The sequence below is a fragment of the Pleurodeles waltl genome, chromosome 3_1 (genome assembly GCF_031143425.1).
Source record: "Pleurodeles waltl isolate 20211129_DDA chromosome 3_1, aPleWal1.hap1.20221129, whole genome shotgun sequence".
NCBI lineage: Eukaryota > Metazoa > Chordata > Amphibia > Caudata > Salamandridae > Pleurodeles > Pleurodeles waltl.
The window spans coordinates 20450223-20466792 of record NC_090440.1 but is presented as its reverse complement, the minus strand read 5'-3'; the positions used below and the strand labels follow the sequence as shown (position 1 = coordinate 20466792).

The 16570-nt window shown below is 47.5% G+C and overlaps 2 protein-coding genes across 2 annotated transcripts in view; one reads left to right on the top strand and one right to left on the bottom strand.

The window, feature by feature from the left end:
- MDK (midkine) overlaps positions 1 to 3976 on the top strand; it is a 100478-nt gene extending 96502 nt beyond the window's left edge. Inside the window, exon 5 of the mRNA XM_069221715.1 lies at positions 2429 to 3976. Within this exon, the coding sequence (XP_069077816.1) occupies positions 2429 to 2454 (26 nt within the window). The 3' untranslated portion in view covers positions 2455 to 3976. The remainder of the gene's footprint in view (positions 1 to 2428) is intronic.
- Positions 3977 to 3984: 8 nt separating this feature from the next.
- CHRM4 (cholinergic receptor muscarinic 4) overlaps positions 3985 to 16570 on the bottom strand; it is a 424975-nt gene continuing 412389 nt past the window's right edge. Inside the window, exon 2 of the mRNA XM_069221714.1 lies at positions 3985 to 9960. Coding sequence (XP_069077815.1) covers positions 8486 to 9960 — 1475 coding nt within the window. The 3' untranslated portion in view covers positions 3985 to 8485. The remainder of the gene's footprint in view (positions 9961 to 16570) is intronic.

Genomic DNA, 16570 nt, shown 5'->3' with positions numbered 1-16570 from the left:
ACCCAGTGCCAGATCTCTTTCCCAAAACTGTACAATTTCCCCATTTGCAATTCCTTTAGCACCCTCTGTAAGTCCCTAGTAAATGGTACCGCCAGTACCTAGGGCCTGAGGTCCCTGGGGAGATGTCACTGCCAAGAGGAACACTGACTTCAGATCCCTGGTGTGATGTCCCACGCTGGCATCAGATTCCTGCAGTGCTGTAGAGTCTAAGTTTAGATCCTTTGGAGTATTCTCACACCGTGACGTTAGATCCCTAGAAAGATGGCAAGTACTGACCTCACATCCTTGATGTGACGTCACACTCTGACATGAGTTTCCTGGAGTGATGTAACAGTCTACGTTCAGATCCCTGGAGTATTCTCACACCCTGTCGTCAGATTCTTAGTGTGATGTCACATGCTGATGTCAGATTCCTGGCGCGATGTAATAGGCTACGTTCAGATCCCTGAAGTGATGGCAAGCCCTGACGTGAGATACCTGAAGTGACGTATCACTAAGAGGGGATATATCAGAGTGAGAACACAGCGGGAGGTGACATTCCTGTAGTGGAGTCAAAGTCAGGAGTGTTTAATTTGTGAAATAAGCATGCCAGAGCCCACCAGCAGCATCACCCAATGCTGGCACTACCCACTGCACCCGCCACAATGGGTTCCTGTGCTGGCCTGAGCCCTGGTAATCTCTGCTCTGCACACCCAGTAGACATGCGACCCAATTGCTGCAGGTTCTAGGGAGTTCGTACGCCCATCCGCAACATTTGCCCAGAATCTGCTGCCCTTTTGACCCCCTCAGTCAGGGGGTGCATTGAATTATTAAATGATTGCTGAGTGATGTATGGTGGGTGAAGACCCACCTTTTTCCAGGTCTCTTAAATCCTTCCATTTCTTGGTCCTGCTGGCACCTCTGTAAACTTCTACCACCTCCTAGGGCGTACCCCAAGATGCCTCACTGCCAGCAGCCATCTTACACTGTTCCTGCACCAGCAGAACTGTCATTTGTGGGGGGACTAGCAGGCACCGTCCCTTCCCCTCTCGGCTACCCAAGGCCACCTGTTGTCGCTGGTTGTCGTGTACTCTGGACGCTGCCTCTGGTGTAGTATTTATTCAAGGCCACCATCCTCATGACCCTTGTTGGCCCTTACAGGGTAAGTAACTAGGAGGGGGTGGAGTGAGGGGGGACCAGGGGGCATCAGTGATCTAACATGGCATGATGAGGCACTACCACTCCCATACCCATAGGCCTGATGGAGAGTGGGGGGCACCCTGAAGGGGAGGCCCCCTGCTCCACAGTGGGAGAAGGGGCCTGCGGTACACCCTGGGGGTGAATGCGGTAAGCATGGCTGTATTGAAAGCACTAGGAGGCTTTTTTGTGGGAGGGTTGCTTCACGTTTGCACCACGTAACATGGCGAATGCGTGACACATACCTCTAAGTCAAATCTTTGAGGTCACGTAAAGCTACTTTGCTTGCCTGTAAATGGCTTACAAAATTAGGACTAATGTAACACAGTCCAAATCACTGCATTGTGTTATTCTGCCCTGGGAAGGCGTTCCTTGGGTGTTACAAGGGTGTTCCCATGCATCGCCCATTGAGTTTTACAAGCACTTGTAAACCTGTGGATGCACCAAAATCTTATGCCTCCCTAGGGGACGTGTAACAAGGAGAAATATCTCTATTTGTTTTTTCCTCTTTCAATGTGTGCTGCATTCTGCATTTCTGCCCTTTCACTTTCATGGAGGGCATCTTAGCAACTGCTGCCCTAGGGTAAATCCCTACAAATGAGGGCCGCAGTGTGTTAGTGGTACAAGACTAGGGGTGATGCCTCCATTGGTGCCCCTCGTGCTTGGCTCCCACTAAGGCCCTCCTAGTTGTACCTTCAAGAGGTACATCACTACTTTATTGATGACGTTTTGTGTTTCTTGGTGTTGCTTTATTCAAAGTGGCTCCAGTCTTTCCACAGTCTGTGCATTTAACCAACGAGTGTCCACTCTGTGCTTCAGCTGCAGGTTTCATTGCACGTCAGTGATATATTGTAAATTATAAAAGTTGTCCCTTTCTGGGGTTCGCTATTCCTTGTGTGGTTGAGTGTTTAATTCACCCCGTGTCGTTTCTGTGAAGGAACACAAAAGGCGAAACTCCCATGCAAGCTGGACAGGCAGTCTGCTACTTTCTGAAACAAATTTGGTATATTTTATCTCCTGTATGCTGCAAAAAAAACAAGATTTGGGATTTATCCTGAGAGAAGTATCCCCAATCGCCCCAAGGTGTCCGCCAATCATGTTGTTACATGTTTTTTCTGTGGTGCAGTTTCTCAACCCTCCATCACTGTTTATACCGATATGTTTATGTTTTGTGATTTCAACCAGATTGGTCCAATGAGATGTTTTGCTACTTCTGCTGATTCCCATTAACATGTCTTCCTTTCTGTTTCAGGAAAGAAAGGCAAAGGAAAGGAGTAACCCCAGGGAGCCTGTGACGACCTGCTGCCACCCATGTCACCACCTACCCTACTGCCTGGAGTTACGCGGGCACCCTACCATCCCTTGGATGCGCAGTCCTTCCCTTTACCTGACCCCAGCCATGACCCCGCTGTGCACCTTACCCTGCCCCTCCTTACACCTTCACCACACTCCCTGACTCCCACCCTGACCCAGTGCCTCTTACCACACTGCTGCCCTCATCCTGTGCCCACAGTCCTCTCCTTGTCCTGCCCCCTCAGCACCCATCTTCAAACACCTGAGGTAGGGTGCTGAGGTGTCATTATTGTGGAGGAAGGCACAAGCCTTTGCCATTAAACTACCCACTAAATCCTGACCATCACCGGCAGGGTGGGTGACCTCCTTGGCAATGGAGCATGCCCGCTTCTCTGCATTTTTTGAATGATGCCCTTTATATGAAGGCTGGCACCACTGGGCCACCCCATACTGAAGGGTCTGAGGAGTGTGTGAATGGCACTGACCCATACCCCTCAGTGCGTACCTTGTCTGTGTCGGTATGACGCTTCGGGCCTTGGCCAGTCTCGGTCACTCTTGTATTAAATGTATAGACGTTCTTCGTTCCCCAGAGCTGGGATTACAGCACTGCGTTTACACACGGGTGTGACATCATCAGCAGCACCAACCACTGCAGAGGTGTGCTTGGATACCCTACTGTGGGTGCAAGCGGATTCCACCTCCGATTGGTTACATCGTTCCTTCTCATCTGTATCCCCATGCCTTTGTATACCCCACGGCCTCTCATCACAGTCCACTCCATCCCTCTCACCCCTCTACCATGACTTCCCTCCCCTCCCCCATCACTCCTCATCTTCCATCACAACCTCCTCCCTCTCACCAGGCTCTCTCATCTTTCATCACTTCTCCATGGCTAATCTCTCAATGTTTTATTTTACGTCCTCCTACTTTTTTGATATTTGTTCCTGTATCATGAGATGTCCGGTCCCTTCTGTCACCCCCCCTTCTTCTACCTTCTTATTGATGTGCTCTCCTGGCCCCCCACTCCATTAATCCATCCCTCCATATTCTTTCTTCAGCTTCACCAACTTTTACTGAACTCCTTCTTTAGAAAGTTCTCTCCCTCTGTCATATTGTCTCGCTCCACCACACCCACTGCTCTACAACGTACACGTCCCCTTCCCTCCCCTCATGTTTCTCGCCCTTGTTACTTCTCCCTGCTTCCCTCCTCCAGCCAGGCACTTTTCTCTTTTGTCCAACTGACTCCATATCTCCCCTTTTGTTTTAGCATCACTGTCTCTTTTCCCTCAGGTCTCCCACCCTAATGCCTCTCTGCCCTTCAACTCTAACTTATCTGCCACTCTCCCTGCTCCACTCTTTTCAAAATTAACCTCTTTCCCCCTTCACCCCCGCCTCTCTCACTTTTGTACATTCAGTGCGCACATCACCCCTGTGTCACACTCCCTCTTCTGACACCAAACTGACCTTTTTAAAATGTTTCTTTTCCAATAAAAATCTGTAAAAAATACCCTTTGCTTAGTGTCCATGTGTTTGTTGTCCTCACAGATCTTCTCCGTCTCTTGTTGGAGCCCAGACATTGACATAAGTTCTACTCACACGCAATGACGTCAATACATTTTTGCTTTATTGTTTCTTTCGGTGGTTTACACAATAATCATTAAAAGATACTAGGCATTCTGAGGAATGCATTGTCATGTGTCTTTGAGGCCTGGACAGAGGTTCTTGTGTTTTGTTTAGTGGGGTTGACACCGGCGTAGCAGATGGTGGGTGTGGGGGGTCACAATGCTCTGTCCATAAGCAGGCAGAGCCTGTTGGCACCTGGACATATTATGTATGTGTGTGTGTAGACTGTTACAGGTAAGTAACTTTATTTTATAATGACTAGTTAGAGGGCACCATCTGCTATACCGAGAAACAGAATTCAAGGCAGTGCTTAATTTGTAAAAAGTGAAGTTCTGGGCACTCTTCAGGAGCCCTATTCAGCTTGCACCACCCATTGCTCCTGCCAAGACTGCTAATGACTGTGCAAACGCACCGACTAACCATCACACTCCTGTAAGTGTGACAATTCACACTGTTCCAGTGCCCACCACTATAAGCATGGCTTTGGCAGCAGGTATTTGTCCCTTTTAATGTAAATTTAATTATTAAATGACTGTTGTGTTGTTCATTTCTAAATTAGACACAGTGCCACCATGTGGCAGACTATCATAAGTGCCAGTTTGACACTAAAGTGTCGGTGCCGAGCACCGGAAACCACCGGCTCAAATTAAGCACTGATGCAAGGTATATATTTTCCACCTGTTTTGCGGGTGGGCTGTGGGTGGTTATGTAAAAGACATTTTTTTCAGGGTGGAGGATTTGCCTCTGTCCCTCGGGCTGTCATTACACATGGTTCACAAATCAGGAAGTCAGCAACTGCTTGGAACGGTGTGCGCTTAAACAAATTTGGGGCTGTCTGTGAAATGCGAACAGGACTCAGAACCCCAATGAAGTGGTAATCACCTCATTGGCCAAGTGTTAGAAATCAAAGTCCAATGCACTCCACGTAGAGCAAAGACATGGAAGACTATGGCTCGCCAGGTGCTGCACAAGCTAGAATGACCAGGGTAAAGCTTAGTTAAATACAATAACTTTAGAATTAGCATCTGAAGATGGTGGTCATACAGTGGGGCATTATCTGGCTATGGCCCCCGCAGCATGGGCGATATTGACTCCTAAGGCTGAATTCGAAAATAAAAATGTTCATTTGTTCATTGTTTTTCTAGACCCAGCCACTAGATGGCAGAATAATGCACAACATATGAATGTAGACATTTCCAAAACTGTTGTTATAACTTCTTTTCATTTTCTGTCACTGTGTTGAGTTTTTATATCCTGAGCAGGTGTTTTAAATTACAGACTGCTTTAGCATGTCAAAGGCCAGATTTCCAATGTTATGCACCTTAGCTGGAGTTAACATTAGCTTTAAAAAAAGTGAATAGGGCAAAGGGGTTCCTAAAGTTACCCACTCACAAGCTGAGCTGTACTAAATACTCATTTTATGGGCTCTGACAATACATGCCCACAAAATGGAGTTTTCTCTGTGCTGCTGAGAGGAGGACCACCATTCACCCTCACACTCATTTGCCCACTCTTGGGCCAGGTATATATTTTTGTTCCACAAAGAAGGAGTAAGCTGCTGACTCTTAGGGCCTCATTTACAAGAATCTGGCGCATCGGCCTCCATGCGTCAGATTTCTTGTGCTGCCCTATGGCCCCCTAATGACTCCATGGATGCGCTGTATTTACAATATAGAGCTCCATGGCACACGTTTTCACAGATGCGTCAGGAATTCTGATGCACCTGTTAGCACTAAACTCACGCATTGCAGGACTAACGTTAAAAAAAAATACGCTACTCCAGCAATGTAGGAGGCCCCCTTAAAGAAAAGTCCTGCATCAATTTTATCCCTGCTCTGAGCAAGCGATAAAATTCTGACACAGTGAAGTTGCAGAATGACGCAGCAAAATATTGTAAATTTCACTGCTTCGGTTCTGCTTGGCTTTTCCCGTAGGAATATCTACCCTGCATACATTGCACCTGGCACAGGTAAACTGTGAAGCAAGGGTTTACAAACTGAAGCATTGGGCCCAATCACTGATGCAACGGTGGTGCGAAGGCCTTGTGAATGAGCTCCCTAGTGTATAATGGAATCGTAATACGGCGGATGGGATACCCGTCACGTTCGTGATGGAGTGACCTCATCCACAAAACTCTAAATCAGGCCCTTCGTTTCTGAATGGGATACACCTTTACTTTTAGGGTGCAACTCTTTTCTGGATTCACATGCTGAGCAGTACTTTACCATCTAGTGGGCTGAGATATCAGCATGTCTCGTGCATGTTATGGGAACCTCCTCAAGGCATTGTTTTTCTTTGCAATCTGAATTTATATGGGAAAAATACCAGAATGCAAACGTACGTGGGCTAAGTAGCTAGGGCTGGCATGGCTAAAGGTGCAAAGCATACCTGAGCCACTCACCAAACTACTGTCACAGGTAAGTAACTTGTGTTTTTCAGTTCACGTGCCGGGGTCGCGTGCACCCAGCAGGTATAGCTTAGTCTTGGGTATATATTTGTCTTTGGATTGGTGGTGGTTGGTGCCACTTGAGGGACAGGTCGCAGCTGTCGCTGGGAGTACTTTTCTGTAGCACACTGTGGTACCCCACTTATTCTGCACACAGAGGGGAGCCAGCAGGTGGCTGTATGATATCTATCTAGTGACACTGAACGCTTCATGCTGAGGACTGCTAGAGTAAACATGACAAGGGAAACAAGGAATCCTATACAGAGCTGTGGGTTCAAGGACTGGTACTGCACCGGCTGCCTTTATGAGCAGTGTACAAGGCCCGGGGTGGGCGATAACCTCAGCAAAGCAGTGGACCAGCCTCCGGACGCATCTAAGCGCGTTTAGACTAGTGTCTCGTTGCACGGCTAGACTGTGAATGAATGGTGCTGTGCCACTGCACGTTGCCTATGGTAGGACAGGACGCACCAGGGTTCGAGGCCTTGAGTTTGTAAGGACACCACCACAGCACTAGTTCTGTGATGTGGCATCACGGGACAAAGCCGGGTGTGCAACGCAGAGCGAGGCATTGTGCGTGCATGCATGTGTGCGTGGCCTACTGTACTCTTCAGGGCCTGTGTCTGCACCACAGCAAGGGCCCTGGTGTCTGAGGATGGCAGCTCAGCACAAGGCCTGCCTGAGAGCCCCTCACCCCGCCCGGGATAGATACTTCCCATCTCTAGGTGCTCAACCTGCCATGGTATTCCATTTCCTTCAGTGGAACCATCAGAAGTGGGTCTTGCTGGAATATCCATCTCCTTGAACTTGTTGGTGATCCCCTCTGACTCAAGGGCACTCTCAGAGTTGACCTTTGTTGACAGTTACACTATAGATTCTGCATTGTCTTGTTGAAGTTTAACATTCCAAAGCAAAGATCAACATTTCTCACACAGTGAGTCCCCTGAGACAAGTTCCTTTCTAACTATAAATCGCCAGCACTATCCCCGCAGTGGTTGGTCAGGCAGGCAATGTTCCTGGAGGCCAGGCCATCATATGCATCCCTCACTCCATATTTGGCACTTCTGTTAAACGACTGCAAGGGCACCTATGCCAAGGAAGACACTGTCCTGCTACGCGTTGGCATAAGTGGGAATGTCCAACGATGCCCAGGTGTCATGAAGTGAATGTACTGTCAGCATTTTAACAGCTTTTAACTCCCCCACCAGGATAGAGAATGTTGCACGGGTCACTTCTTCCAATGGGTATATGTGAAATGTCTGCACACCTTCTGAGAAATTGATGTGTAAACCAAATAAAAACTTATCCTGGCAAGCAGTGGGGGCCAGGCCCAAGGCCGTGTATTGCATGCAAGACCACTGGGTGGCCAGGAGGACAGAGACTGGGGTGCAAAATATAAGACCTGGTCACTTCATCTGTTCCTGGCTCACATCCTGTTGATGGATCCCATCCTTAGAAAGTTGGGGCAGAAAGGAAGACTGAGACACCTGTTGAGAAAGTTTCTTCTGGCTTCTGATGTTTAGGACCAGGAGCATCTTGGGGACTTTGGGGTGGGCTGCTTCCAGAGTGGGGAGGCACATTCGCTTGAGAGTGCGAATCCTTGCACCAGACCTGCAGCCCTCTTCTCTCACTAAGCAAGTCATGTAGCTTCTACTACCAAGGAGGAGTTCTCACCAGCGCCTTTGGTGTTCCCCTACACTCCCAGGGGCAGAATGAGAACTGCACATTCCCAAACTCTACTGTGTAGAAGTCTTTAATGCCAGACGACAAAGGGTTCATCCTTACTAGGCTCTTCCCCATGGACTCCAGAACTCGTTGGCGAAGCATCTGCAGGGGCATGGAGAACTTAAGAGGTTCTTCCCTCCATCTCACTCTCCTCGCCCTTTAAGCCGAACTAAAGACTTGGTAGTCACAAAGGGGCACAGGGCTTTGAGATGTGGCCCACGTGGCCTATCTGGATGTGCGGCCATTCCTGTAGTGGCACATGAGCAGATGTTTGAAGGTCTTCTTGAAGGTGGCGTTGCAGAGGGCATAGCAGGCTGGGTTGACCGTGCTGTTGACGTAGCAGAGCCAGTAGCCGAGGGACCACACGGTTTCAGGCACGCAGGTCTGGCAGAAGGTGTTAATGAGAACCATGACGTTGTATGGTGTCCAGGTGATGATGAAGGCCAGCAGAATGGCTAAGATGGTTCGGGTGACCTTCTTCTCCCTGGCTGCCATCTGACGCTTTTTCCGTACCTGGTTGCGGGCAATGTTAGCAAACTTACGAGCTACGTTGGCTGGGCCGCTGTTTGGAAGTGTATCTGGACCCGTGGCATCTGCTGGCACGATCTCGATGGCGGTGACGCACTCGCTGCCTGTTTGCTTGGTGACTATCTTAATCTTGGACCACTTAGACGCTGGGTTCAGGCGCGGGTGCGTCGGGCTCTGCTTGGGCGGTGGCAGCTGGTTGTCCTCCAAGGCCTTTTCCTTGGTGTTGTGAGTGATGCTTACTGTGCTGGACTCGTTGGAGGTCTCCTTCTCCTCGGTCTGTCCCGCGGCCTCCGCCTCGGCCAAGGGTTTCTCCTCAACATTGCCATTCCCTACCTCCTCGGGGACCTCTGCGGCCCTCTTAGGAGAGCTGATGTTCTTTTTGATTAAAGAGGTCTTAAGGAAGGAGAAAGGCTTGGACTTCTTAGAAGTTTTCACCTCTGGGTGGTTCCTTCGAACCCGGCTCTTGCTGGCCAGAGAAATGTGGATGTACAACACAGTCATGATGACCACTGGTAGGTAAAAGGCGGCGATGGCTGTGCCGAACGTCACGGCGGGGTTCGAGAGGAACTGGATGTAGCAAGTGCCATCAGGCACTGTCCTCTTGCCAACAATGAACTGCCAGAACAGTATGGCGGGCGCCCAGAGCACGAAGGACAGAATCCAGGCCGCTGCTATCATCAGCCCTGCCATCTTGGTGGTCCGCCTTGCCGGATAGGTCAGCGGCTTGGTGACACAAAAGTAGCGGTCAAAGCTTATGATAAGAAGGTTCATGACAGATGCATTGCTGACCACGTAGTCCAGGGCCAGCCAGAGGTCGCAGACCACGGGGCCCAGTGGCCAGTACCCCTTGATGATATAGACAGAGTACAGGTTCATTGAAAAGACTCCGATGATGAGGTCGGCGCAGGCCAAGCTGAACAGGAAGTAGTTGTTGACGGTCTGGAGCTGCCGGTTGACCTTGATGGACAGCATGACCAGGATGTTGCCCACCACAGTGACCAGGCTGAGGGAGCCTGTGACGGTGGCGATGAAGACGAGCTCCAGAGTCTTGTACTGGTCCGAAGGCTCCTGGACGGACACCTCGGTTATGTTCTTGACACTGGTGATGTTGTCTTCAGTCTGGTTCTCCATCTTCACCTGCCAGTGGTGGGCCGAGATGTTCTGCAGTGGATCTGTGGAGAAAGGTGGAAACTTTCAGTATTTGAGAATTATCAAGTTTATCCCTGTCACCCTCTGCAACAGTTGCATTAGTTTTGGCTGCATTCTGCCTCTGAAACATTCTGTCGCACCAGGCACACTCTGTGTTGGTCTCAGTCTGCATGGGTCACATTTGGTAGCTGCAAAAGTCTGCATTGCTTGCAATCTGCATCTTGTGTATGGTCACATTCTGCAATGAGTATCACACACATTCTTTTTTGGCTGCAATCTGCACAGGTCTCCTATTTCATCTGCATCTTCTTGTGCAGTTTGCACAGGTCACAGTTTGCATTGGTCACATTCTGTATCAGACACATTTTGCATTGGTCACAATCTGCATCAGTCACATTCTACGTAATCTGCAATTAGCATCTTTTACAGTTTGTGGGGTCACATTCCGTATCACTCACACTCAAAATCGGTCACAATCTGCATGGGTCAAATATAGCGAGAATTGCATTCTGCTTTGTTTGCAATTTCCATCTTTCGCAGTTTGCATGGGTCACATTTTGCATCAGACGCAATCAGCATCGGTCACAATCTACACAGGTCACATTCTGTTTCATCTGCATCTTTTCCAGTTTGCATAGGTCACATTCTGTATCTGACACATTCTACATTGGTCACAATCTGCTCTGCATGGGTCATATATTGCAAGGATTACATTCTGCTTAGGGTGCAATTTCCATCTTTCACAGTTTGCATGGTTACGTTCTATATCTGACACATTCAGCATCAGTCACAAACTGCATAGGTCACATTCAGTTTCATCTGCAACGGTCACATATTGCAAGCATTACATTCTGTTTTGGTTGCAATTTCCTTCTCAGTTTACATGGGTCACATTTTGCATCAGACCCATTCTGCATAGGTTGCAATCTGCATAGTTCACATTCTATTTAATCTGCAATCTGAATCTTTGCAGTTTGCATTGGTCACATTCTGTATCTGACACATTCTGCATTGGTCACAATCTGCATAGGTCGCATTCTATTTTATCTGCAGTCAGCATCTTTTGCAGCTTCTGTGAGACACAATCTTTATCACCCAAATTCTACATCATTCACAAACTGCATGGGTCGCATATTGCACGGATTACATTCTGTTTAGGATGCAATTTCCATCATTTGTAGTTTGCGTGGGTCAAATTCTGTATCACCCACATTCTACTTCTGTCACAATCTGCTGTGCATGGGTCACATATTGCAAGCGTTACATTTACTTTGGTTGTAATTTTCATCTTTCGTAGTTTGCATGGGTCACATTCTGTATCGAACACACTCAACATCGGTCAAAATCTGTATGGGCCACATTCTGCATGGATTACATTAAGGGCCAGATGTACGAAAGGATTTTACCCATTCTGTGTCTATGGGAAAAAGTTTTCGTACATATGGCCCTAAGTCTCACCCATAGTCTGCATTTGAAAGACTGCATCAGTCACACTTCATACCAAGCACAGTCTGCATTGGTTGCGATCTGCTTGGATTGCATTCTGCATTGGTCAATTTCTGCATGGGCCATATATTGCAAAGATTACATAATTCATAATCTGCATCTTTTGCAGTTTGCAAGGGTCACATTCTGTATCAGGCACATTCGACATCTGTCACAACCTGCATCTTTTGCAGTTTGCATGGGTCACATTCTGTATCAGAAACATTCTGCATCAGTCCAATCTGCATGGGTCACATTCTGCTTTTGCTCTGGTCGCATTGACTTCAATCAGTCATTATCTGCATTGGTCACATTTTATCAGACACATTCTACATCTGTCACAATCTGCATGGGTCATGTATTGCAAGGATTGCATTCTGCTTCGGTTGCAATTTCCATCTCTTGCAGTTTGAATGGGTCACTTTCTGCATCAGCCACTTTCCAAATTTGTCTCGATTATCATTTTTTGCTGTTTGCTTGGGTCACATTCTGTATCAGACACATTCTGCATAGGTGTCGTTATGTATCATCCACATTAGGCATCTGTCACAATCAGAATATTTTGCAGTTTGGATGGGTCACATTCTAAATCAGACACGTTCTGCATCTGGCACAACCTGCATGGGTCACATTCTGCAAGTGCTACTTTCTGCTTTGGTCGCACTGACTACAATCAGTCATTATCTGCATGGGTCACATTCTAAATCAGACACATTTTGCATTGGTCACAATCTGCAAAGGTCACGTTCTACCAAGCACATGCATTTCTGGAAATAGCTAGATTCTCTACAAAAAGAAACAAGCATTTGCAATGCAATGGGTCTCGCATTTGCTTGAGTTAGAGCTATTAACATTGTAAACTCCTAACCGGACTTTTCTTGCCCCATAAATTGACAATGAAAAGTAAAACAGTTACACATAAGCAAGCTGACGGCCACCCTGAGCGTTAAGGAGCCACACAAAAGGAAATGAAAGTTCGCTCGTAGTCAAATGTGCAATTATCCATGTAACCAACAAAACTGCAATTATCCATGTAACAGGGTCGATGTCATGCAAAGCGCTTGACTACTGCCCAGCGAGATCATGCTGAGTTGGAAATGAAAAGAAGTAGTCCACAAGCCATGGGGAAAACATGGACCCTTGTATGTTTTCAGTAGTTGGCCGGTGCGCTTGAGGCGGGCTAAACACCAGAAAAGGCATGACATATGCATGCCTTTCACAAATGAAATCAAGCGAATTTTAAAAGGCAAGCCCATGAACCAACCAAACTGATGGGGGTGGTTAAAAGCCCACAGAGAGATAACAACAGTGGCCAGAGCGCTTGTGCGCTCAACCCTAAAAAACTAGACTGTTGCAGTGAAGGTTTGGTGGCTTTGACCGTACGTGCAATGCGCAGCGTCAGCCCTTTCGGAGTGGAACTGGAATATTGAATATTAAATATTGTGATACCTTAATATTGATGTCAAAATATATATTACCAACAAGTGAACAATTAAGTATAGATTTACTATAAATTGACTCCATATATATCTACCATCACGATGAATATATCTTCAAGGAACGCAGATGTGGTGTTAAAAATAGTACTTCTAGACTTACAAATATATGTATACCTCTTCAGTAACTTGTCCAATGATATTTCTGCAGTGATATTATGTATGTATGTATGTATATGGTATTTCTATAGCGCAAACATAGGCAAAAGGCAGTAAAGCGCTATTCATGGTCAAAGATTAACATAAAGCCAAGAAGTAAAAGGAAAGGAAGCTGGCTGTTAGATTGTTACTGTTTTCTTTGCTAAAGTGAAACAAAGTTACATTAATATCTGTGTTGAGTACTTACCTGCAACAGAAGTTATTTCTGAACTGAATCTTATGGTTCTAGTAATAAAGTAACAAAAAAATACTTATAAACGTTGGAGCAGGGTTAATGCGTTGTGATGGATACGGGGATGCTGTTCCAGATCCTGGGCACATAGATGGAAAAGGCCCGCTGCCTTGTGTTTTTTCTTTTTAGGGTCGAACGCGCAAGCGCTCTGGACCATGTTGTAATCTCTATGTGGGCTTCTAACCACGCCCATGTCACACCCGTCACTTTCAACAGTTCGTGGGTTGTCGGCATGCATACGTAATGCCTTTTCTAGTGTTTAGCCCTCCTCTAGGGCAACGGTAAACTACTAAAAACGTACGAGGCTTTGTGTTTTCAGCTGGTTTCTGGAATACTTTATCTTTTCATTTCCTGCGCAGCGTGATCTCACTGGGAAGAAGTCGAGCGCTTTGCATGTCACGGCGATCATTGGCCTGCATATTTGAAACTGTTTTACTTTTCACTATTAGTTTATGTGGCAAGAAAAGTCCGGTTAGGAATTTACAACACTAATGGCGCTTACGCGAGAAGCGTTGCATTGCAAATACTTGTTTACACTTGTAAGTCTGCAGTCTGATGGTGTCCTGGCTGCGGGTGTGCTGAGATCTGCTTAGTAAGTGATGCAGCTCGTTTTGAAGATGGTGTGAGCCTACTAGGGGAGCCAATTAAGGGCCCGATTAAGATTTCAGCAGATGGAATACTCCATCAAAAATGTGATAGATATCCCGTCCACCTTATCACGATCTCCATAAGATATCATGATATTGTAATAAGGTGGAGGGATATCCATCACTTTTGTGACAGAGTATTGCCCTCCACCAAGATTTAAATCAGGCCCTACATTCTGCCAGGGTGGGGGTGATGTGGGCATATTAGTTCAGGTGCTCTATGAGACCTGTTGGGCATGTAGGATGCCCCTAAGGGGTACCAGTGTGGAGTCTGGGAGGTCTTGGTGCATGGCATTACCACAATCCAGATGTGGGAGTACAGGGGCTTCAAGTTGTATGTGATATCATATTTAACACAAGATATTCTGACATACAACCTCCCTTTAAGAGGTATTAACAGGTCCACTGGGACTTCAATATCTACTGGTGCACCCTTCACATAGAGGGTTTTCTAGAGATTCTCCCCCTCCATGTCCCACCTCCCACCCCACCAGAAGAAAAGTTAGCATTGACAGGAGAGCCAATCCTGCTGAGCGATCCCCACAACAGAAGGTGCCCACCAGCCCCACAGCTGAAGGAAGACTGCAGCACTTTCTGGAGCAGTGCTCAGCGTCGGCATACCCTCCCGGGCGACAGTGCCCTCTACAAATCTGCATAAAATAACATAACAGTGGGGGATCCTCACTGCAGGCAAGTGGCTGCACCCCAGCCAATAAAACACCAAGACAAACAACACTCCCACCAGAACACCCTGCCCCACAGGTCCTGGAAGAAGAAACTCTCGGTCTCGAAAGGGGGCTAGAGCAGACTTCATACAACAGGAAGAGGAGCATGGTGCACCCAACGAATAGTTACATCCTCCCAAAGAAAGATGGCTCCCAACAGCCAAATACATCTTCCTTAAGAAACATGGCCCCCAACAGCCAGTTACATCTTCCCAAAGAAATATGGTACCCAACAGCCAATTACATCCTCCCATACAAACATGGCGCCCAATGGATAGTTACATCCTCCAAAAGAAAGAAAGTGCCCAAGAGTCGGTTCTACGCATGTGTCCAGTCGAAATGCGCCTTCGTGGACTTTCCAGGTGATATTTACGCACTACTTAAAGAGGGTGAGTCCATCTGAAGGGAACACATTTCCGTACCTTGGAGTATTTGTCGGAAACGGTGCCATCTAAAAGGCTGTTGTGTGGAAGACGTGACAACCAGTCAACCTGGTGCATCCTGAGCTTTCATCTCAAAAATACAAACGTGCACACAATAAATAAATATACGAGTGAGTAAATATATAAAACTAGAAATCCGCAGCCAAGACCAGGTGCTGATTGGACCGGCTGTATGTCCCAGCCGTTCCGAATTATTCCTGCACTAGTCCTGGTCAAAGGGAACTATTTTCACACCAGTTACTGACACTTCAGGCCCCACAGCCAGAGGCCTTTAAACTGCAACCAGGAGCCAAGAGTATTTTGCACCTGAATTGGGATCAGGAATACTGCAGATTTATGCACCACTGAGTTCTATCATCGATGGAGGTATTGATCAACTGACTGAGAACAAATGAACTCCCTGATCCATGAGACAATAGATGACTACGCCTGCTGGTCCCACCTTCAGCAGCTACTACGGAGGGGTCCCAAACAGTGGAATCACAGGGGCATTGTGTATATACTACGGGCCGATGTATGGGGAACTGGCGTAGGGCAGTGCCCCAAGTCTTCTTGCGGCGCTGCCCTACGCCAATGTGAAAGGGCAGGAATGCCCCGTATTAATGCAGTATGGGGCATTCGTGTCCTTTCCTCCTGCGCCGGTGCACAATTTTGGCCCCTATTTATACTTTTTCACGCAAACCTGCGCCAGCGCAGGTTTGCGTCAAAAAGTTTAATGCCGGCTAGCACCATTCCATCGCGCCAGCCGGGCATCATATTTAAGGAATGAAGGTAGCTGGCGCTGCGGCCTGGTTAGCGTCAAAATAAATTACTCTAACCGGGCAGTGGAGGCGTAGGGAAGACTGAGGTTTGTGCGTCAAAGAATGGTGCAAGTCAGGTTAGAGTAAAAAACAAATTACTCTAACCTGACTAGCGTCATTTTTTGATGCACAACCCCCATGGAAATGACTCCTGTCTTAGCAAAGACAGGAGTCATGCCCCCCTGTCCAGTGGCCATGCCCAGGGGACTAATGTCCCCTGGGCATGGTCATTGGGCACAGTGGCTTGTAGGGGGGCCCAAGTTAAGCCCCCCATGCTACCTAAAATAAAAATGAAAAAATTACTTCCCTCTACTTACCGTAGATCAGTCCCCCCCATCCATGGGTGTCCTCCAGGGGTGGGCGAGGGTGGCAGGGGGTGTCCCTGGGGGAAAGGTAGAGCACCTGTGGACTGCTTCCATGGTCGGAGACCATGAAAATGAGCCCACAGGTCCCTTAACGCCTGCCCTCACCCAGGCGTTAAAAACGGCGCAAATCAGGCTGAGTGCCATTTTTTAAGGCCCGCCTCCTCCTGTGTGTCAAAATGACGGGGGAGGATAAATAAGGCGCACATGCCTTAGAGTCATTTTTTGGACGGGAACGCCTACCTTGCATATCATTAGGGCAAGGTAGGTGTCCACGCTAAAAA